General features: G+C 41.0%; 1 protein-coding gene across 4 annotated transcripts in view; it reads right to left on the bottom strand.

Moving 5' to 3' along the window:
• The window catches only part of fstl5 (follistatin-like 5), a 213,050-nt gene that overhangs the window by 158,773 nt on the left and 31,573 nt on the right, over nucleotides 1-22,704 (bottom strand). For all 4 annotated transcript variants that reach the window (XM_074649147.1, XM_074649144.1, XM_074649146.1 and 1 more), the window contains exon 3: nucleotides 12,662-12,692. In XM_074649147.1, coding sequence (XP_074505248.1) covers nucleotides 12,662-12,692 — 31 coding nt within the window. The remainder of the gene's footprint in view (nucleotides 1-12,661; nucleotides 12,693-22,704) is intronic.

Below are 22,704 nucleotides of genomic sequence, written 5' to 3'. Positions count from 1 at the left end.
GTAACCTGTACAGTACCATTCCTTCAATGAAAATTAGGGCTGTCAAAGTTTACGCAATAATAACACGTTAATGCAAATTTGTTTTAACGCCACTGATTTCTTTTAACGCATGAACGCAACTTGCAATTTTTAGGTTGTAACGGGCTCAGTTTTAAAGCTAGAGTGAAGATACTGGTATCATATGAAAATAAAAAACCTAAGGAATCCACTGGTACCAACCATGTCATGTGAAGGAGGCTAAATAATGCTACAAATTTACACAAAATTTTGGCGGGGAAAAACAGTTTGGGGCAAGTCACAGTCAAGTCTGACACACTGACAGCTGTTGTTGCCTGTTGGGCTTGAGTTGTTAGGATTTGAGCATTTTTTTCATGCTAAATGCAGTACCTGTGAGGGTTTCTGGACAATATTTGTCATTGTTTTGTTTTTTTAATTGATTTATCATAATAAATATATACATACATTTGCATAAAACAAGCATATTTGCCCACTCCCATGTTGATAAGAGTATTAAATACTTGACAAATCTCCCTTTAAGGTACATTTTGAACAAAAATGTGTGATTCATTTGCGATTAATCGTGATTAACGATGGACAATCATGCGATTAATCCCATTTAAATGTTTGAATCGATTCACAGCCCTAATAAAAATATTTATCCCAAAAATAAGAAAGGAGAAAAGTGGTTCGCTGTCAGGTCATATTGCTATCAGATAACTTAAGAGCTATATCCGAAGATTTGAATACTCATTTACAAAAAATATGAGCACTAATTCAAAACTGAGCGTGAAGACTTGCAGTGCAAACAGAGCCTAATGCTCTTTGAAGTGCAGTATGACCATGAAAGGTATAGTCGGCTTTCTCCTCGGTGGAGGTCACTGTGTAGTACTGTACAGTATTTAGGCCAGACATAACTGTCCTCTTATGGCTTAGTGGGTCAAGGAGCATACGTGGTAAAAGGAAATCCTATAGGCCTTCTTTCTTTTCTTTTTTTTTAACTCGGCAACTCATCTAAGCCTGTCAGTGGAGCTCATAAGCAGATGGTGCAGTGCAGTCCCACAGCCTCTCTTTAAAAGACTTCTCTGCCGCCCAGAAAAACGACTGTGCACTCTGTGAAACTACAGTTACTTGATTAAGAGTTACTGTATGAAAGCTATTGCAAATTAAATTGTAGCATGACAGTGAAAGGCTAGATGGAACAACAGGGAGTCTTCCAATAATTGTCTGTGAGAAAAGTGCAGTGCAACGCAGCATTCACCGCTCCTCTGTACGTCTGTGACGAGTTATTAAAAGTGTAACCCGGGCCCAGGGGGTGGTGTGTAATTTTAGAATTAATATACAATTTAAAGCTTGGTGTTTGCATCCGCTGAATTATTCAAACGTGGTTCTGCTATGGGCTCAGGTCTGGTGGGAGTGAGGCAGCTGCTATGCATACAAATTAATATATTATGTCAGTAAATGAAAGAATGGTAGACGACATAGATTAGGGAAACATAAACACTGGTGCCAGGCAACAAAACAAGATGTTTGCTCTTGTGCAGAGTTCAACCCTGAAAGGCTGTACCGTACTAATGGGGATCGTCTGGGGTGTTCGATTGTTATTTAAGACTGATATTGCGGTCTGTCTGTGGGGAAATCTTTCTTCAGTGGCCACACTTACATGCATGAAGAAGTCTGCCCTGGTTACTCAATGAACCTTTGCATGTCAACATGTGTCGCCAAGTCATGAGCAATTTGATTGAAATGCTTGATGTCCCCAATATTAAACAAAAACTGTCTCATCAATAAATATATTTAAAATATTAACAAAAGCATAATAACATTAAAAAAACAACACTGATACAAGCAGTAAGTACTTTTACATTTATATATCACGCTTTATGTGAAACTTCTTACTTGCTGGCCATCTTGACCAGGACTTCCTGGCAGAGGAGATATCTTATCTCAATTGGGACCTTTCCGGTTAAATAAATAAAATAAATTTGGAATGGACAAATAGTAAACAGTTGGTGCTTTCTTGCTGTCTTGCTGCCGCTGCCGTCTTGACAAAGCGCTCCGGGATGCTTTCGCTTTAAGTGTTTGTGCATAGCAGTTGTACTGCTGTGATAAGGCATTTCCAATTTGCAGAGCTTACAGAGCACCACATTGTTGGCTCTCTGTCTAAAATACTTCCACACTTTGGAGGATTGTGGGTTTTTTAGCTGCAGCTTGTTCTCCGTTGGAATGCATGCTTTGACCAGGCGCTGCCATTCTTGCGGGCATGCCGGCGCAACGTATTTCTGTAATTGATGACATCGATGAATCGCACCTAGCCCTATTATAGGTGAAAATTCAGGATGTATAACAACCCTAATTCAAAGGAACTTAGACTAAACAATGTTTTTCTCGATTTCAGAACAAGCTTCTTTAACCTCGTACAAGCAGAACATACACAAATTTGCCATTTGTTTAAATAACAGGGGTTTGCTACTCTGCACATAGGCTGTAAACACCAGCAATAACAGCAGAGTCTCTTGTTTGCACACCATACCAACACAAGTCATCATTCATAACAGTGTTGCCACCGCTGACACTTTTTACATGTAATGAGGAAGGCAAGATTATCTCAAAAAGTTCCATCAGGTATTTATGGCTCAATCAGTCTATTTATTCCGTAAAATTGCATTTCACCGGCAGCCCAAGGTCTTGCTGCAGCCTGCATAACAAGCTCGGTTAGTGTGGCACACCGCTCGTTCGGGGACTCCAATTACAGAGCATCCTGGAAAACGGCTGGCATTTGTCTGTCTTTGTCTCTTCCGTGCTGACATTCAGTTAGAGTTTATAGGGCGCTGCATTCTACCGATCTGTAATTATTTTTTTTGTTTTCTCATCCTCACTAAATTTAGGAATATAATATCCATCCATCTATTTTCTTAACTGCTCATCCTGTTCAGGGTTGCAGCACACATGAGGTGAAATATCAGGAGCGGGGTACTCCCTGGACAGGTCGTCGGTCTATCACAGGGCAGGGATTATTACAGTCTCAGACAATTGAACACATTCAAGTACTGTATATGAGTTTGAGTACAGAAGACCAAGAGGTAATTCACCACCATAATAAAATACTATCTGGTCTAACTGGTTTTGATTTTAAGAGAGCAAAGAACAGATGCATCCACCGAGAATGTCCCCCAGCAGGGTCATTAACAGTCGGAGCAAAAGCTCCATTGACATATTGTTAAATTTAACGGAGCCGAGCTCACCGGTAAACATCTACTCCTTCTAAAAGATCATTTATGATTTCTTAAAACTCATAAACGGTGACTAACTCATTCAGGGAACAATATTTAACATAATTCTGTATTAATTTGATCCCCATGTAAAGTGAATAAATGTTTTCCAGATAAAGCTAGTCTGCCTAAACAACGTAGTTTAGGCTACACATTTTTCTAACTGCTGATTTAAGGATACATTTTAGTTCTATTGTGTGAAACATTATGCCGAATTTAGCAAAAGAACTCAGTAATAGTTTTTAGAAGAAGTATTTTTTGTCAGGTAACAAACATTATCAGTGTCTGTTTCAACGGACCGCTCACAACAATGTATGGTGAATGATCTGCACCTGCCGTTTTGTGAGTTATTTGCTACTGTAGCCTATATCAGTCATTTCCCTACCGTAGGCTATTGCTTTCATTTTTAGGTAGTTTAATTCTGTTGAATAACGTTGTAGGAGCTAAAGTCTGATACTTTAGCTACTGAGGTGATTAGCCCTGGACTGACGCGCTTTTCGCTGTAGATGGTCCTTTAGTTGTCTGTTGTGCTGTACAAATGCTCCTGAGTCCGCTCGTTGGGTTTACAATAACAGTTCCTTTATTCCTAATATGGTATTAAGGAAGCATGCTTCGGTTACCATAGCAACGAGTAACAACAACTACACAGCAAACATTTCAGCGTCCTTGCGTGGTCAAAAACCATTTGCCCTTCCGGGCTAAACCCTCACGCCAACAACACACCTCCTTACCTATATACCCGTGGCTGGGTCAATCAATTAATACAGTGCCACCTAGTGTTCCTAAAAGTGAATTACACCAACCTATGTATACATCATACATCATGTTTTGGCTCTTACACACCGGCCCCTAATTGTTATGGTAGGCAGACATAACAATTCAAACAAAATACACAAAAAAGAGGAGCCAAATGTTACAATACACCAGGTTATGCATTTAAACTTCATGTACCAAACAGAGTTTTGTCACTGGCCTTTCAATTATGGTGGCTTTGGTCTGTCCTGACTGGTTTCCTCTGAATGGTTAGCCTCAGAAGCTTCCAGCTGCTTTCGTAGGCGAATCCTTCCTAACAACCCGACCTTTAACCTGAGGAACCAGGCAACTGATGTCTTTAGCCCTCTCCAGTCAAAAAAGTAGCCAATGAGCTGGACAGTAGGACCATTTTCCTGATGCAGTTGATGTTGAGGTACTGGCTCTGCATAGGTCTTACTGATGAGCGCATTCATGTACCCTGCATACTCCTGGTGCAAGTGTTTGTTATTGAGGAACCCTTTCCTCAAACCCTGGATCCTTTGCTTTGCCACCACGAAGTTGTTAGGCAGATAGACTTCCTTGCTTTTAAAGGGCAATTTCAAACAATACTTCCCATCCTGAAGTACCGCTGAGTGCTCCACAGTTTCCAGAAACTTGAGGTCTTCTCTGGACATTTCCTTTTCCTCCTCACTCCTTTCATTGAAGTCATGATTGTACTGCTTGGTTAGCATTTCTTCCAGTTTACACACAGAGATCCGGTTTACATTAGCGGAGGGAAGCCCTGCCTCCAGGGTGCCACTGTTTCCAATCAGCGGCCCATTTACAACCCATCCCAGCACCGTCCTAATGGCATACGGGCCATTCCCGCAGCTGTTGATGACCTCCCAAGGCTCCAATATCTTGGGAGTATTTGTTCCAATCAACAGGTCAACATTTGCCTTGATGCTTGGAATGTGAACTTTTGACAAGTAGGGCCATTTAGCCAGGTCCTCGTGTGTCACCATGCTATCAGTGGTAACTGGCATTTTCTTCTGTGTGAAAACCTCTGGGAGACTATAGAAGTCATCACCATCCAGATCAGAGACCTCCAAACCAGTCAAGGAGTAAGCTGGAACAACTGTTTCTTGACCCATTGTGCGCAACAAGAAACTGGTTCTTCTGCCTGTAACATTCAGCCTCTGCATAAGATGTTCTGAGCAGAATGTGGCTGAACTACCAGGATCCAAAAAGGCATAGGTTTCAATGATGTGATTTCCTTTTGCAGATTTAACCTTAACAGGGAGAATGGAGAAAACACACCGGTCCTCACCGGCCCCTGTATGTCCACATGTTTTGAATGAAGGTGGCTGTTGAGATGGTTCCTGCTGCCAAGCTGTTGTTTGCCTTTTGATGTGAAGCACAGTGGGATGAGTTTGTCCACAAACCTTGCATGTCATGCGCCTCTCGCAATCCCTGCTCATGTGACCATCACCTAAGCATGCAAAGCAAACTCCCTTTTCCCTCAGAAACAGAATTTTCTCCTTGTGCGTCTTTCCCTTGAACTGTTTGCACTCGTCCAATGAGTGACTACGAGCACAGCAGAGGCATTCAGCTTTTTCATCCTTGGCTGGATCTGATGTTGGTTCCTGAGCCCCCTCAGGCAAGTCCTTAGATGTTACTGTGGTGGCAACAATGTTTCCCTTCACCTTGTACCCAGACTGTGGCTTAAACATGGTGAGAGGCTTTGTCCCAGTAACGCCAGATGTTGGTTCCTGTATGTTGCCAAACAGCGGGTCGGAAAGAATTCTGACACGACGCTCCATGAATGTGACCAGATCAATGAAGTAAGCTCTGTAATTGCTTCTCTCCATTATGTCATGAGCTACTGTCCTCCATTGTTCTCTCATTTTGTATGGCAACTTTGAAATGATGGCTCTCATGTTTACAGGCATATCCAGTTCTTCCATGTACTGGAGTTCCCCCATCACGTTACAACAGCCACGTAAGAACAAAGAGTACGCTTGGAGTGCTTTCACGTCCTCAGATTTTATTATTTGCCAAGCCAAAGCCTTTTCCATATAAGCAGTTGCGATTTTGTACTGATTGCCAAAGTGTTCCTGTAGAAGACCCTTCGCCACTGCATAGCCACGCTCAGGAGCCATATGTTGGCAGCTACGTACCAGTTCTTGTGGCTGTCCTCTGGTAAACTGTTCCAAATAATACAAACAATCTGCTTTTCCTGCCTTTTCCTCCACTCCTTGCTCAAAGGCTTTGATGAACGTCCTGTATTGGAGAGGATCCCCTTCAAATAAGGGAATATCTCTCGGTGGTAGAGACAGTGAACGCTGCTGTTGAACCAAAGCAGCTGTTATTTCATTTTGTCTGTGCATGATGGTAAGTATGTCCACAGTTGGATGTTGACCGACCAAATGCTGGTATGTAGGCTGCCTTTCCTCTGGCTTTAACTGAGCAGTTGTTGGTTGGTACTGCAGATGCTGTGATGTTCCCAACAAATTGTTTTCCTGCTGATGTTCATTTGGCCTGTGTTGACATTTTGAAGCAGCTTTTAGCCCATGCTGAGTTTCCTGTGGTCTCACATCCAATGGCCTATTAGACAGTAATGATCCTTTTGTCATATCATTTTGTTGTGTTGATTTCCATGATCCAGGCTTGTATTCCTTTGCAGAAGGATTCAATACATTTGCAAATTCCAGTTTCCTTTTTTCCCTTTGCAAATAGGAATTCATGCCATTTGATGGTACTTGAGAGGAGCTTCCCACATCATATGCCCTCAATACTGCTAGCTTAGCAGTGGATGCAGCTAGTTCAGCTTCCAAGTCAAGCTGCTCTCTTTTCCTCTTCAGCTGCTCAACCCGACCCTTCAGCTGCTGTTCTTGCTCCTCCAAAGCTTGTCTTTCTTTTAAAGAGGCAACGCGAGCCATGAGTGCAGCTCTGTCTGCCTCCACCTTTATTCTGGCAGAGGATGTGGTACTGGACTTACCACTGTTGGCACTTTTGTGGCTTGAGTGTTTGCTACAAACATTTGAAACACTGTCATCTGGATGAATATCATCCTCAATATTACCCTTTTCATGTGTGTCACCTTTAATGCATGAAACCAACCTTTTTGCCTCAGCAATACACTCATTTGGTGCCAGCATTTTTGCATTAAACCATGTTACATGTTTTTCTTTTTCATCACATGGCAACAAAACCAACAGAGATTCATGCACACATTTAGCTTCATTACACACATTAATCAACTCTTCAAGAGCATTTTGTACCTGTTCTTTATCACCCATTAGCATCAAACTTTGAATTGATTTTCTTATGTTTGTTACTTTGTTTAGATTAGCCCTTCTGCTGTCTTGCAACTGTTCCAGTTTATCAGCAAGCGCTTTCACGGTGAGCTTTACTACCCGCTTCTCAGCTGGTGTTTCAACACCGCCAGTCTCACTAGCGGTTTGTGCACCAGTCCCGGTAAAACGGCCCGACGCCGCTTCGCGACTCTCCATGATTAACAGTCAGTCACTTAACAGTCAATGTAACAAACAGTCAGCGCAAAGTCCAAAGTCCGCCCCCTTCGGCAACCAATGCATTGGATTTCCGCCCGCATATGTGTGCACACACTATATGGCCATTACACAGTGTAGCGCTACGATACCTCCGCGTCGGGCGCCTTGTAGTGATGCCGTGGTCGATGCTCCACAGCCGGCTTTAGCATTAGCTCCGTAGCTCCTTCGTCCTACCGCCCATGGATGGCTGCAGACGTCCTCCAAACGCAGCCGAAATCCACACCGGCAGCTCTCCTCGTCCTCCCGCGTCGCCTCCGTTGAGTTCCAAACGTGCCGCCGTTTCAACGGAGTTCCAACAGGACAGGTTTTTGACTAACTGTAGGAGCTAAAGTCTGATACTTTAGCTACTGAGGTGATTAGCCCTGGACTGACGCGCTTTTCGCTGTAGATGGTCCTTTAGTTGTCTGTTGTGCTGTACAAAATTGCTCCTGAGTCCGCTCGTTGGGTTTACCATAACAGTTCCTTTATTCCTAATATGGTATTAAGGAAGCATGCTTCGGTTACCATAGCAACGAGTAACAACAACTACACAGCAAACATTTCAGCGTCCTTGCGTGGTCAAAAACCATTTGCCCTTCCGGGCTAAACCCTCACGCCAACAACACACCTCCTTACCTATATACCCGTGGCTGGGTCAATCAATTAATACAGTGCCACCTAGTGTTCCTAAAAGTGAATTACACCAACCTATGTATACATCATACATCATGTTTTGGCTCTTACAAACGTATTAGAGCTTTCATGGACAGAATAGATGGTATAGGCTATAATCAGTACCTAGAGACGTGTCTCCTTCAGCCTTCTCACTATCTTATGCATAAAGCAACTATCTGTATTGTAGTGTTGCACAGTATACGTATATGCACAGGTGGTCGTGGGTCGTCGTCTTCTGTGCTGCAGTACCACTCTCCGCCTTAACAGTTACTAATGTGCCAGTGGGGGCGCTGTTTTACAAACAAAACAATTCCTTATTAAAATCAGAATCAGAAATACTTTATTGATCCCTGGGGAAAATTAAAGTTGTTCCATTTTAGAATGAAAATATATATAAACATATATAAGTTATAAGAAAAATAGAAATAAGAATACAGATGAAATGTAAATATGTGTGCATTATAAAAAATAAATACAAATATAAAATTAACCATCAAAGAAATCACATAAACTTAGCATGGAGAGAGGTAAAATTCAAAGTGACTGCATCTATATGTTAAAAATCTTAAGATAGGCACATTTTTAAAAAGATATGTGACTTGTGGTATTGCTTTAGGTTATGGACAGGACTAGAATTAATGTGTGCTGCAGGAGTTTTAATACATAAATTGAATCTCCACCTTTTCTCCACCAGGAATTCTTTGGCACATTTTTGTAAATATTAACTACATTACTGTACTCTGCTCAGCTGCTCGTGTGTCTCCTCTCATTTTGGCTTGCTAGATGTCCAATCGAAGCGTAGATGGTGACGTAGCTTGTAAAATTGAAGTTTTAACGCTAAATTGACCTCAGTTGCGTAATAATGAGAAGCCTCCGATGTAATATGCTTGAATTATTTATGATTTTCTCTCTACAGTTCGCGTGCCTTCTCGTTATTGGGGCTGGAAATGAGTTTGCTGAAAACTGGCCAAAGTGAGATCTCCCCTCTCGGCTTACAGAACGTGGCGCATTAAAGTGAATCACAGCAGACAGCTGGGGCCGCCCTTTATGGTAATGCACCCTCTACAATTACTGCTTCGACCTTCCCTGGTGAAGAAAAATGGGGAGACGTCCATTTAGCGGCCCTTTCAAACACTTAGTGGCAGACATGTTGGGCAGCAGGATCACCTTTTGCCTGACATTGACTCTTGTTTAGAGGAGACAGAGAAGACATTAGAAAGGTGACAGGTTGACAGATGAGATGCATCTGTCAAACAGCAAGAGGACCACGGCGCATTAATGCATCCACACCTTCCCTGTGCCACACTGGTAGATGAAGCTGGTCGGGGATAATGGTGCCAACTACAGCCGCAACTAATGGTTGTCTCCATTATAGATTAATCTAAGTAATTACGGGTTTTTAAAATGACAACAAACAGAAAAAATGCTCATCACAATTTCCCAGTGTCCAAGGTGACATTTTTAAATTGTTTAATTTGTCAAACCAACAGCCCAAAACTCAAAGATATTCAACTTTACAATGATATAAAATTAAGAAAAGCCACAACTCCTCATATTTTGGAATTTGTAACGAGTTACTATTTGGAATATTTGCTTGAGAACAAGTGTGAAGGGAGACATTTACCATCAAATTAGACCTAAAACAATAATTAATTCAGGGTTTCCGCCAATGTATTGTAAGCCCGGTGGCCAGTCGGCCCTAAATTGACTCACCGCCTGGCCTTGCATCAGGAAATTATGTATTTTTAAGATGTATTTTTCAACTAAAATGTGTTAAACAAATTAAGAAATTCTTTAAGGAATAACTCGAAATGCTTATGGTTGTGTGATTAACGTTAGCGAGTGTCAGTGTCCAATCGAGGTAGAGAGGCACCGATCGCAGTCTTTTAAAAGTCTGACCTGCCAAAACTCTTAACTCTACCTTCAACTTCACATAGCTTGTACTATGTATTATGTAATATTAAACCGAGAGGAACAAACAGTTTTAACAGGCACTAAGAGACCCATTACTCCCATATTAGCCAACTTACATTGGCTGCCCGTTCTTTACCGCATTGATTTTAAAAGTTTTACTGATCACTTTTATAGCTTTAAATGGCCTCGCTCCAAACTATATCAATGATTTATTGACTCCCTTATGTGCTTGGGCGTTCCTTTAGATCGGTGGATGCAGCTCTGCTGGTTGTTTCTGTGACCAAAGGCGACCGGGTCTTTGCTGTTAGACTGTGGAACTCAATTGAAATCAGACATAGCATCTTTTAAATCCCTTCTTAAAACCTTCTTTCATAGGAAACCATTTATGAATATTTAATATGTTGCTGGGTTTATCACCCCTCCCTGGCCATTTTAGATAATTTTTTTACTATATTTCATCCTCTGTTTTTTTTTGTTTTTTATGATCCCTCTGTTGTTTGTATTTATTCTATTGTTGTTGTTTGTGTTTATTTCTTAAGTGCTATATAAATAAAGTTCATCATTATTATTTTTATAGAACAAAAATTAACTACTACTACTGATTATGAGTTACTGGTATACATTTACAAAGATGATCCAAAGCGCAAAAATCTTCATTCAAATCTATATATCAGACATTACAGAGATTCTTGCACAAAACCTCCATCACCATCAACTGAAGCATATTTATTGCAACTACACTGCTGCTTAGCTGATACAAAAATGCTGTGGAGAGAGAAAGTGGACATACAGTATATCCCTGCAGCTTGATTTAAGAACCATCGTTGAGGCCCGATCTCTTCCCCACTACCTCTCTGACTTGTTTCACGCCTCCGTGGACCACTACCCCTACTGTAGTTGAAGAGATGATATGATATTGATGTTGAGGTGCTGGGAGGCTTGAACCACAACAAAGTTTCTGTTGAAGCTTTGTCATGTCTCATACATGTTACAATGCAACACAATACTCTGGTATTAAACAATGTGTATCTCTACAAACTATCATTTGTCCACATGCGTCAGTGGCTGGTGAATTCCACTGTGAGAAATTTGCTTTATGCTTCTTCCATCCAGTGTTTAAAAAGTACCGGGATAAAGTCCCCCTCCAGCCAGTTTTAATTCCTGTTTTTTGGTTAACGTTTTTTCTCAGAGAATAGGGGTGGGGTTTATAGTCAGACATAATTCATTACCATGGCAACCAGATTGCTTTGATGAATTTACTGTTTATCAGACCACAAATGAGACAAGAATTAGCACAACACACCGTCTCTCTGACTCCCTCTCTTCTTTACTCGTCCGTATGGCTAATGTCGTACTGAGGAGCCGCACGCCGGCCACAGCACACCAGAGGCCGGATAGACATGTCGGCAAAGTCCACTGTTTGAAATGCAGTTTCGGGACGTTCTGGAAATGCATCGTCCACCAGCACCGGCCGCTCTCACTTCAGCTCCAGCACCGACACCGCACCGGGCTGCACTGAGATTCGTTTGTTTCTCTAACTGGACATTTCGCTTGTTTTCTTTTGAGATGAAAGTTGTGCGCTCCCCGTTTTCCGGACCTGTTAGAGGCCGGCAAACCTCCAAAACGACATTGGCTGCTTTCTGTTAATTTATCTCCAGCAGGAGGAGACAGTAAAGAAGAGAGCGAGTGAGAGAGACAGTCAGTGTGTTGAATACACTAGTTCTTGGCACAAAACAAATGCCATTGTGAAAATAAACACACTAAACTAAGGTGGAGGAAACTCAAAAATAAAATGAAAACCCTCAGTTAGCTTATGCAACAAGTTGGGCTAGCTAACTACACCTAACTATCTAACTAACTAGAAAGACAAAGGCACAGACAGATGTAAAGATTTATCGGTTTGCCGCTGCTCAGAAGCAAACAAGCATGAGTGCACTTGCGCAAGCTTGGAGTATGACGTACGACTTGCAGCTTCTACTGATATCTTATTCTCATATTCCCATTTTAGCAACAACTTTCTTTTTTGACTTTGAGCACAAAATTAAGTGTGACTAATCATCATTGTCAGGAAATGACTTTCAAATAAATATGAAATATCACAGAAATGCCAAAATACACTGTAGGGGGGCTTTAAAGGAACACCAGGTGAGAGTAAATGTTTGCACCAGAGGGTGGTTGGTTGACTGTGTTTAAAAAAGTGATTATCTGGTGAGATCCTCACATTGAGCCAGAAAGAGGAGGCGATAGAGTGCTGTGCTACTAATGGGTTTCCTAGAGTGGAGCTTTTTGTTACAGGTGCTCTCTGTATCTGCTGTTTTCTGTTGCTTTCTATGAAAAAAATTAAATTCATAAATCCTTTACACCGTGGGTAGTCCAAAAGATCCTACAGCACATGTGCTTAAGCCATGCTGTGGCCTCCATCAGACATCAACCCTACACCTAACCTGCATGATGTACAACGCTGGTTGTGTGCAAATTGCATGTCATAGAGAAAGGAATGACAAATGGAAAACTCACCCTTTATCCTCAAGCTCTCAGGGATCCCATCCTGCAAGAACAAGAACAAAAAGAAAAAGGAGAAGAGGTCACAGTTATGATAAACCACATGATCAGCGCATCAACAACATGTTTCTATTTAGCTGAGGAGGTGAAGTCCTTGGTGCTTGTTCCATAGAAACTGTATTCTATAGAGTACTTAATAGTGTGTAGAGTACTTAATAGTGCTCAGTGTTGAACTGAGATCTATGATATGTCAGTGCAGGTATGATGTTAAGGTCCAAGGACTTCAGTCTGAGTGCAGGAACTTCTGACACAACGTAGTGTTGTCCCTTTGAATGGTAATTAATGATGCATTGATAAGTCAGACATTAATGCTGTATTTCGTTAAGTGGTAATTTGCCTCACTTACATGCACAATGATAAACCTTTCAACTGGTTATATCCCATATGTTTTTATTTTTTTGCATTAATATTTCATACACAAAGGCAATTCAAAGCGCTTTACATAATGCAATAAAACATAAAGATGGAAAGAAAAACAGCATAAAAACATTGAAATGCAAATAAAAAGAATAGACACCTTTTTAAAAGGAAATGAAAACATTAAGAACAGAGATATAAATACAGGATGGGAGGGCAAGATAGTTCATTATGAGTATTTAAGGTTTCAGATAACAGGCAGTATTCTTCACATTTGGGATATTTTAGCAAATGTTTAAGGATATTTATTAGAGTTGGGTCGATTTACGGTTTAGATTTTACAGGTTTGATTTTATGCATTGATTTTAAAGTTATGCTTCTGCCCTTAGTGACACCCATGGGTGACACACAACGATCAGAGGAGAGCAAGAGGAGAGAGGGAAAAAAAGCGAAGAGAGAAAGAAACGTAACAGTAAATGACAACAAAACCGTGTTTTTGTAAATTACAGGACACTTGTAATGCACTGCAGAAGGATTTATGTTTTGTTTTTGTACTGATTAATTACTGAGGTGGGTCACACATCATGTTATTGAAAAGATTCAGCTTTTTATATAGTAGACTGTCTAATTTTTGTCACACTTTCTAAATAAAAAAGGGGTTCAGATTTATCTGACTGCTTGTATTAATTGATGAAAAAAAGACATGAGCAGTAATATAGAAAATTTAGGAAGTGATAAATTGAGATGCATCAAGATGCATAGATGCAACTTTTTCAGACTCGATACCAATACTAAGCTGATACCGAGTACTGATCCGATACCAGTGTTTAATTAATAACCTGCAGGCAACATCATGCTTGACTTAAACACCGCTTTCCTCACTTTGTAAAACAAAATGTCTGTAGACATTTAATTTTAGACATAAAATAGGCGCAGAACTTGTTGATGTAGAATGCATGAAATACCTCCAAACAGCGGATATGTTTGTTGTTAGCTCACTCAGCTATGCGGTCTACCGGCGTGCTGTTGGTGCACGACATAGTACGCGCACGTTATCAGACGTAAACATAGAATTGAATTGAATAAATCGTCCCCATTGTTGCCGATACCCGATCCAGCTATTTGAGTCAGTATCGGCCTCGATATACAATATCTGTATAGGATCGGTGCATCCCTAGTGTCTCTGTGGAGCACCTGCTGAGACAAGTGTGACACCTAGTGGGACAAATTCTGTATACTGGTCCAGTGTTTGACTTAATATCAAACCTTTTTTTTTTTTTTCTTTAAGCGTCTTAATCTTTTTCTCCGTCAAATTAGAAGTTACATTTTTCCCTCACTCCTATTGTATCATTGCAGTTTATGGATCTCCTTGTTTTATTGTTTTAAAACATGATTGTTGCCTTTGGATTCTGTTATCTAATTCATTCTTTCTTTCTTACTAAGATTGGATGTCCATATATTGTACAGTATATACCCTTTGAGGTGTGTTGCACCACTTGAACACCATTTGCAGTGTAAATTTTTCATCCCTCACAGCAAACCAAAAGATAACTGAACTGAATTTGACCGAAAAGAAAGTGGAGTCATTCAAAAAACAAATCATAGTATAGAGACGTATAAAGAAGAGCAAATAACCACGACCCCCAGAGTAGGTGCACTATAGAATCAGCTGCATTTAGAGCATGCATATTGATGATGGTTGTAGAAAACGCTGTTATCAGGACTACTATTCTGAGTAGCTGCTCTCCACAAAACCATGAATACGAAAGAAAGGGGCATTAATATTTGATTTCTCTACAGTAAAATCTGCATTGCTCATCCTTCTCGCTCTTGTACAGAAAAAATTCAGACTCTCTATCCACCAGCTCGAGCGTGGCGGTGTTATGGAGAAGATGCATTATGCAACAGGTCTACAGTCAATAATGAACAGTGGTCCCTGACTGCCTACTGAAAATAGAAGATTACCCAATCCCTGGCTTTGCACAGAAAATACTGTATATTTTCTTACTAAAATATGCTTGATTTGATTCTAAGTCAATTACTAGAGTATGCACTGTATTTTAAGTACACATTTATATCGATAATTGTATCCGAGAGATCTCACCCGTTAAAAATTAATCTGGACTGTAAGACTAGTTCAGCTCACCTTACTTTTTTTGGTTACTGCGGTGATACTATCTGTGCCATTTTCTCCATATTTTTTCTCCTTGTTATACTTTCATTAAGACAATACTGAGTCTGTACGCTTACATTAATAAACTGTTGTTGCTAATAAGACCCTTTCATGAGGAAATAACACCCACATGAGCAATAACACACTTCTAACAAGTCCAAAGTTGGATGTAGAAACCCGGCTGCTGCTAAATACAATATATAACGGTTGGTGCTTACCGCAGCTGAAAAATTACAACAAAATACTACCACTCTGTCAAATTATAATAATACTTAATAACTCTTACTAAATCATCACAAATAAGTTGGACTCAAGAAGAAACAACGGCCTAGGAAAGACTTTTTTAGAATAACAATATTTACATTTTGGTTAATACGGTAGGATTGCAACTAGTGCTGAACGATTAATCACTTTCAATAAGACATTCTGATGTAATAGAATGCAATTTCCATATTGCAAAAGCCCCATTTTTGTTCACATTTAATCCCCACATTAGACGAGATGGAAGAAGTTTTTTTGCATTTTGGATTGTTAAATTACTTTAACAGTTAATATAATGTGGTAGATTCTTCGATAAATCATTTCATCAACTCATCAATTAATCGACTTTCTATTTCAGTACTTAAATGAGTACAAAGATTAATAGTGGTTGTATATGTTTGGAATGAATCCCTTTATATCCAGTCACAACTATTTAACATTGGATGACTTTAATGTCTGGAAACATCCCTCAGGTGTAAAGACACTACTTACCAAGCAGCTCTACAATCTGTTTTGATTTTAAAAAGTTGAGATAAAGTTGAGATGACACTATTAAACTAAAAAGTTTAGACATCATGATGTGGTAAACAGCTGTCCCTGCACATCATCTTTCGGGATGTTTTACAAAACACTGTTGACTGGCGACCCAGTAGGCACAAATCACAAAAAGCACCTGTGGCTGCCTGACATTCGTCGGTTTCCCCCCCCCAGCCTCGGGAGGAGGTGACATTTAGAATGGCACTACAGGTAGGGAAGATATCAAATGGGGCTTATTTGCATATGGCAGACCGTGTTCACACTTCATTTGTTTGAGGAGAGTGATTTCCCCAGGGCCGCTGGCAGGCCTGTCTCTGCTGCCCTGAAGACTCTGGGGACGATGAAGCACCCAGCTGTACAACCTGTGGTTCATCTGCCCCTGTCACAGCTAGCTGGCTGACCGCCCACATCTTTCTCTCTCTCTCTCTCTCTCTCTCTCTCTCAAGCTTTATCTCTCAACACCCCCCCTCCCTCCACATACACCCCCATCCTCCTTATTCCTCTCCTCCCGCTCACACATCCTTCACTCCTCCACACCATCAACTTCCAAGTACACTTCAACTTGAAACATATAACTGCAAATTGCAGCGTACCTGTATGACAAGAGAGTAGAATTTACAGTACAACGCCCTATCGGCAAGGCTGAATCTATCTTTTAGTTCAGACTGATAGTGCTGGGTGAAAAACAACACAGCCACCTCATTCACTTCAATGTGACAGTGGGAGAGTAGAGGTGCTGATGCAGAGGGCTCTGGGAAAATAAAAAAAAACGCAGGGCACCTGGCAAAAACGTTGAACTTGTTGCTCATCTGGCCACAAACTGCATTGGAAAACCAAATACATGGAAGTGCATATTCTGAGTAGATTACTTTGTAATGTGAATACTGTAATTCTACTGTTTATCTTATAATCATCAATAAAAAGAGGACACATTATTATTGTGCCACTCTGGATTAGTGTCGTCACGATACTGGAATTTTCTAACTTCAATACAATACCTTGAAAAATATCAATATTCGATACCGTGGTGAAAAACTGACAACATTGAGGGCATCAAATTTCAATTGGTGTGGCGTGTGTGTCAACTCGCTGTCGGAGAGAAGAGAGAAGAGAGAGCAGAAAGCACAGCTGGTACTCGCGTATCAATAATGTGAAAAATTAATATTGAAACCGTTTCAAATATTCAGCGTCAATATGTATCCACACTTCGATATTTTTGACAACACTACTAGGGATGTCGTGAGAAATTATATTTCGGTACCAAGTCAATTCAAAATTCTGAAAACGTGACGGCACTCGTTTTTCTACAGTACCGCAGCTACCGACGCCAGGGCTCGAGACGGCGTCCCATCGTCCCGGGGACAATAGAAAATGTTTTTGGGACGCAGTAACCTCACAATTGAGGTGTCCAGGGGACGCACCCTATTTTTTCCCCTGATAATGCATTACAAACAACAAATCTGTGTTGAAATTGGCAGAACAACAGCTTGTTAACGTTATCCTGATGTGTTCAAATGTAATTTTGTAAAATTAAGTTTTGGGCGAGAAACTTGAATAAATCCAGTTGTTTGAAGGAGATGTTTTCACGGCAATATAAAATAGATATTAGAGGGAATTGTGACATGTTTAACTTCCAAACAAAAAACGGTATGCAAACGGTAATAAAGGAGTGGATGTCGAAGTACATGGGATTTATTTTACTTTTGTTTTTAATCGAATTGGTATCAAAAATCGTGGAATTTTACTGGTATTGGTATCGACTACTAAATTTCTGGTATTGTGACATCCCTATTAAACCACTGTGCAGTGTTCTGGAGTCTTCAAACTCAAATTCTTCATCAGACAGACAGCGGAGGTCAAAACACTGCATTCATTAAACACATTTGGGAGGGGCTTGTAAATGTCAGTGTGAACACAACCTTCCTTTTTCTATGCTGTTTTTCATTCACGTGTACCCAATTGGCGTTGTCTAACCAGCCAATGAACAGCAGAGCTAAGCATCCAGCAGGACAGACGTTGAAAAACACAGTTTAACACCAGCATGGACGTGGACATCTTGTTATTGTTATAGCAGATTGGCTCCATACAGCGTCTGCTTCCTCAGCCCCTGTGGAGACTTTACAGAAGCTGGTTACCTCAGCCTCAGGCCGGCTGCCATTTGAAAGTAGACAGCTCATCAAGATGAGTGACAAGGGTTGGGGCTAAAACTGACCAGCTGAGGAGGAGGAGGAGGAGGAGGAGGAGGAGGGTGGAAATAACACTGACACAGTCACATTTAAGCCACACATTGTCTATTGCAGCTTTAAGTGGAGCTACTGTACATCCAGCTCTTGTGAATTTTACGATTTATTCCTCCCATTTCCTGTCTCTTTATCTCAATCTCATTTGCCCAGACCCCTCCCACTCGCTCTCTGCTTATCCCTGTTAATCTAGATTTGCCATGTGGCCAAGCCAGTGCTGGACGGATGGGGCTTTTCACACAGTTGTCCTTGCCTCCATTTTGTTTGCCCTGACATAACAGCTTGATGTCAAACTGACAAACTCTCAGAAATTGCTGCTGTCCCTCGTGTGGAGCAAGTCTGGCCACTATTTCACAAATTTCACAAATTACACATCGAGCCTCTCCATCATTCTTAAGCTTGTCGTGAAAGCGCTTGAGTGAAATAAGACTGTTTAAAATAAAAATCTCCATGTAATAGAAGCTTGAGAACGGCTACTTTGAGCGGTATTCCCATTACGATGAATTATAATTAGGACTGGATTCTGGTGGCCGGGATCTGTGTCCTCTTCCCGACCCCATGTGGAGGCTTTCACAGTGAATTTCTGAAACAATGCCATGGGAATTACTGGTAGAGCATGTGACCAGCTGTTTATGGCCGAGTGCCTCCTGGTGATTGAAGTCTTTGCGAGGGAAAGCTTATAAAGGTCGTATCCGATCCCGTTACCCTTGTCAAACACTGTCCTTCAAAGCGAAAGGAAAAGGCATAGCATTAACACGGCCACTGGTTTATCACAGCTTGTGAGTGCGGTGAGCTAAAAGGACGTTCGGCACATTTCTCTGAATGTGCAAATGCGGAATTGCAATCAAGCAATTATGTCGTTTAGAAAAATATCCTGTTTGTACTATCACGTTCCATTAATGATGAACGTGGGAGGATTTTTTTTTTTTTTTTTAAAGTTATTTTTTTGGGGGCATTTTCCATTTTTATGACAGGACAGTGGATAGAGTCTTGAAAGGGGGGAGAGAGAGAGAGTGGATGCGGAAAGGGCCACAGGCCGGATTCGAACCCGGGCCGCCGCGGTCAGGACCAAGCCTTGATACATGGACGCCCGCTCTACCAACTGAGCTAACCCAGGCGCCGGGAGGATTTTTTAATCAAAAATGTGATTCAAAGAAGCTTTTAATTGCTGTTATTTTGCAACTAGAGACTTTGAGCACAAACAACATTTTCTGAGCAGAAAGCTGTTCTGAAACTTGCTTTTATAAAATCTGTGGATCTCCTATTTTGAAACTATTCAACACTGCTCACTCAACCGTATTGACAAGTGGATGACCCGAGCCTCTCTGCGATGTCGCCGACAGGCAGCGGAGGAAATTCAAAACAACAAGGCCAGTGATATACTGTATTTTGGAGAAAGGGCATGCAATGTGGCCATTTTTCACCAAAGGGTTGTAAATTTCCACGGCGCTCTTTTGACAGGCGGATAGATGAGCGGAGTTTACCTCTGTCCTCTCACAGGATGGATCGTAATGGTATGCAGATGCTGTAATGACATTCCTCAGCGATGTAATCACAGCGCCAGGCACATTAATTTCATTGGAGTGGATAAGCACATACATCATTTTTGTAGCTTCTCGTCAAATTCCCGCTATGTGGACACAGATTACTTTAATTATTAAAATTGCTCTAGCTCCAAATCAGGCCAATAAAAAGAGACAAAACTAGTTTCAACAGGAGATAATATACTGCCTGATACAAGAGAAGGTAAAGCACATTTACACCACCTTCAAAATGTGCCGTTGGTTGAACTAAACTTACTTTAAGAAGTTCTGCCTGTTTCATTCAAATGACATGGAAAAGCACACGGTACACTTTCAGTGCAGTACAGAAGAGAATAATGTGAAAGCAGGGATACCTAGGATTATTTTTTTGTTGTTGTTGGGGGGGGATTAAAGCACAAGCAGGAATGGTTTCAATTGCAATGCAAATTTTGAAGTCAACACAAGGAGAGCTACCGCTAAGATGTGTGTCTCATTGTCTTTTAAACTACCTCTGGAACACACTATGAGGATTTACTTTCAAAGATATTTTTAGCTAGGCTTGACGAGATTACTGCTCAACACGATATTGGTTGGCCACGATAATAGTCCTCACGTGTCCACAATAACAGAACGATATACAATTATGCAACACCTGTTGTGAATTTTTTGCTATATTCAGTCTCTCTCTTTTTCTCTGAGAGAGAGAACGTGAACAAAAGTGATTTGTGAGCTGTGCAATAAACTAGTTGGGACTAAAGATGGAAACACCACAAATCTCCACTCGCTTTCGCAAAGGCAACAAGAACATATAAAAACGTGACAGTCAACGGTGGCGAGGCTGTAGGCTATAGGGGCTGTTACTAGGTGCATTTTAAAAGAAAACAATTGAAAAAGCCAGTTTCAAGGAATGGTGAATACATTATATCGTCAATATGACTTACCAAGCTGCAGATACTTCAGCAAGACAGCAAGGTTTCCGCCACTGTATTGCAAGCCCGCTGGCTCACCAGAACTAAATTGACTCCCCGCCGGGATAATAAGTCAGTGCGTGGGTTGTATGCTTAACATTAGCGAGTTTCAGTGTGTACGGTTGAGAGAAAAAGAGAAAGAGACACAGAAGGGGCTCACAGCCACGTTGTGTTTTTTTACTAGAAAGTTCATGCGTATTTTAAGGTGACGAGACGCTCCGTTTCCGCCAGGCAGCCCGTAACGTTAGCGAGTGTGCAAGAGAGAGACAAAGAGACCTTAGACAGCCATTCCAAGCTACTACAATGCCATCATTTCAGATGTGAAAAAGGCAGACATCAATGTTGATAAATGCCTTATTTAATAAAAAAAAACCTCACCAGTTGATTCATCTGATTTGTGTAAAATAGCTATTACTGCCTACTTATTTTCACCACTCTGTGGCCACTTTTGGGTATTGCAAAATATGCATCTCCAGTCTATAGATATTTATATATATGTGCATCTCTCTTCAGCTTTTTTTGGACGATAATATTGTATGTCATTGTTTTTCTTAAAGCAAAGAAATTTACATATTGCCCAAGCTTATTTTTACTATAATGCAAGGAATTATGTTTTTGAGGCAAAACTGTAGATTCACCACATATTGAAATACAGTTCTGGTACCAGGACACTTGTTCTTTACCTAGATCAGTTACACTTGATGATATTGAAACGCTGAATCAATCCCCGAAATCCAACACCTTTATGTGTGAACGCAGGCGAGAAACATTTTATCCACCAGACTAAAAGGCATCCTCTTCACAAGATGAAACCGTGAAAAACCGAAACCTAGAAAGCTTATTGTTTTCTTGCTTCTGCTTAGCTCAGGATATGTAGGATCTCGAGCTGTAGTACGAAGCATTAACAAAACAATGGTGCAATGCCACATTGTTCATAGAGATAAGGTTAAAAAACAGCAATGTGGTCTTTTAAGACAGAAATCCAACACTGTCCAGGCAGAGGTGGAGGTTGGATCATTTGCCTCTCTCTTCCCTTTGGTGTAAAGCATTCCACTCTGGCAGAAGTGCTATCTCTGCAGTTTACTGAGATCATATTACAGGATTTTTGGGTATTGAAGTTCAAATCTCTTCACTTACTTAACACACACAATTTCCAGAGTAGCTGTGGCTATAAAGCAGCAGAACTCTCGCATATCTGCAGTCTGCGTGTTTAGAAAGCATCTCTCTGAATAAATCTTGTTCAAAAGGTCAAAATGTGTTTGACCATTGTGTTGATTTAACAGCTTCGCATCGCTCCCAGCTCCTCGCTCAACTCTGATACAGTCCAATGACGTTCATACCATCGGTTTCCTCTGTATCCCTCTCCATCACCCTCTCTCTCTCTCTGACCACCTCTCACCCCATCCACCCTTCAAACCACTGTCTTTGCCTTTCATTCCCATGCAGACGTGACTAAAGCTGACTGGAACACATTTTAGGCCCTGTCTACATGGATATCTCCGTCCACACTCAAACACAAAAACGACTCCAAATGCTCGCCGTAATATTTACATGTCACCACAAGTGAGATCAGAGAATTTTGTTACCGCCCTTCACTCTCCCTTTCCTTCGGCTTCATTACAGTTATTGTTGGCGGGGGGGCTGGGATTCCTGGTCATCACTCTACTGTCATCAACTGTCTCTTTACATGCATACATGATGAAAGAGAGGTCAAGAGAGGTTTACGTCCATAGCCCTTTTGAGTGCTCCAAACCTCGCCTTCATTCGCCCAAAAGCATATTCAATCACAATTCCGCCTCAACATGTTTATTGTGTTCCTGCTCTGGCCTCCTGCGAGAAGTAATTAGTCGGAGCAGTGCTAACAAAACGTAAAAAAGCCGGTAGTCCGCCATCTTTGTTATTGTTTCTGGTGCATGTTCATTACACAAAGCCACAATGG

The sequence above is a fragment of the Sebastes fasciatus genome, chromosome 10 (genome assembly GCF_043250625.1).
Source record: "Sebastes fasciatus isolate fSebFas1 chromosome 10, fSebFas1.pri, whole genome shotgun sequence".
Classification (NCBI taxonomy): domain Eukaryota; kingdom Metazoa; phylum Chordata; class Actinopteri; order Perciformes; family Sebastidae; genus Sebastes; species Sebastes fasciatus.
The sequence above is the reverse complement of the archived record's forward strand: the minus strand, read 5'-3'. Positions and strand labels throughout refer to the sequence as shown.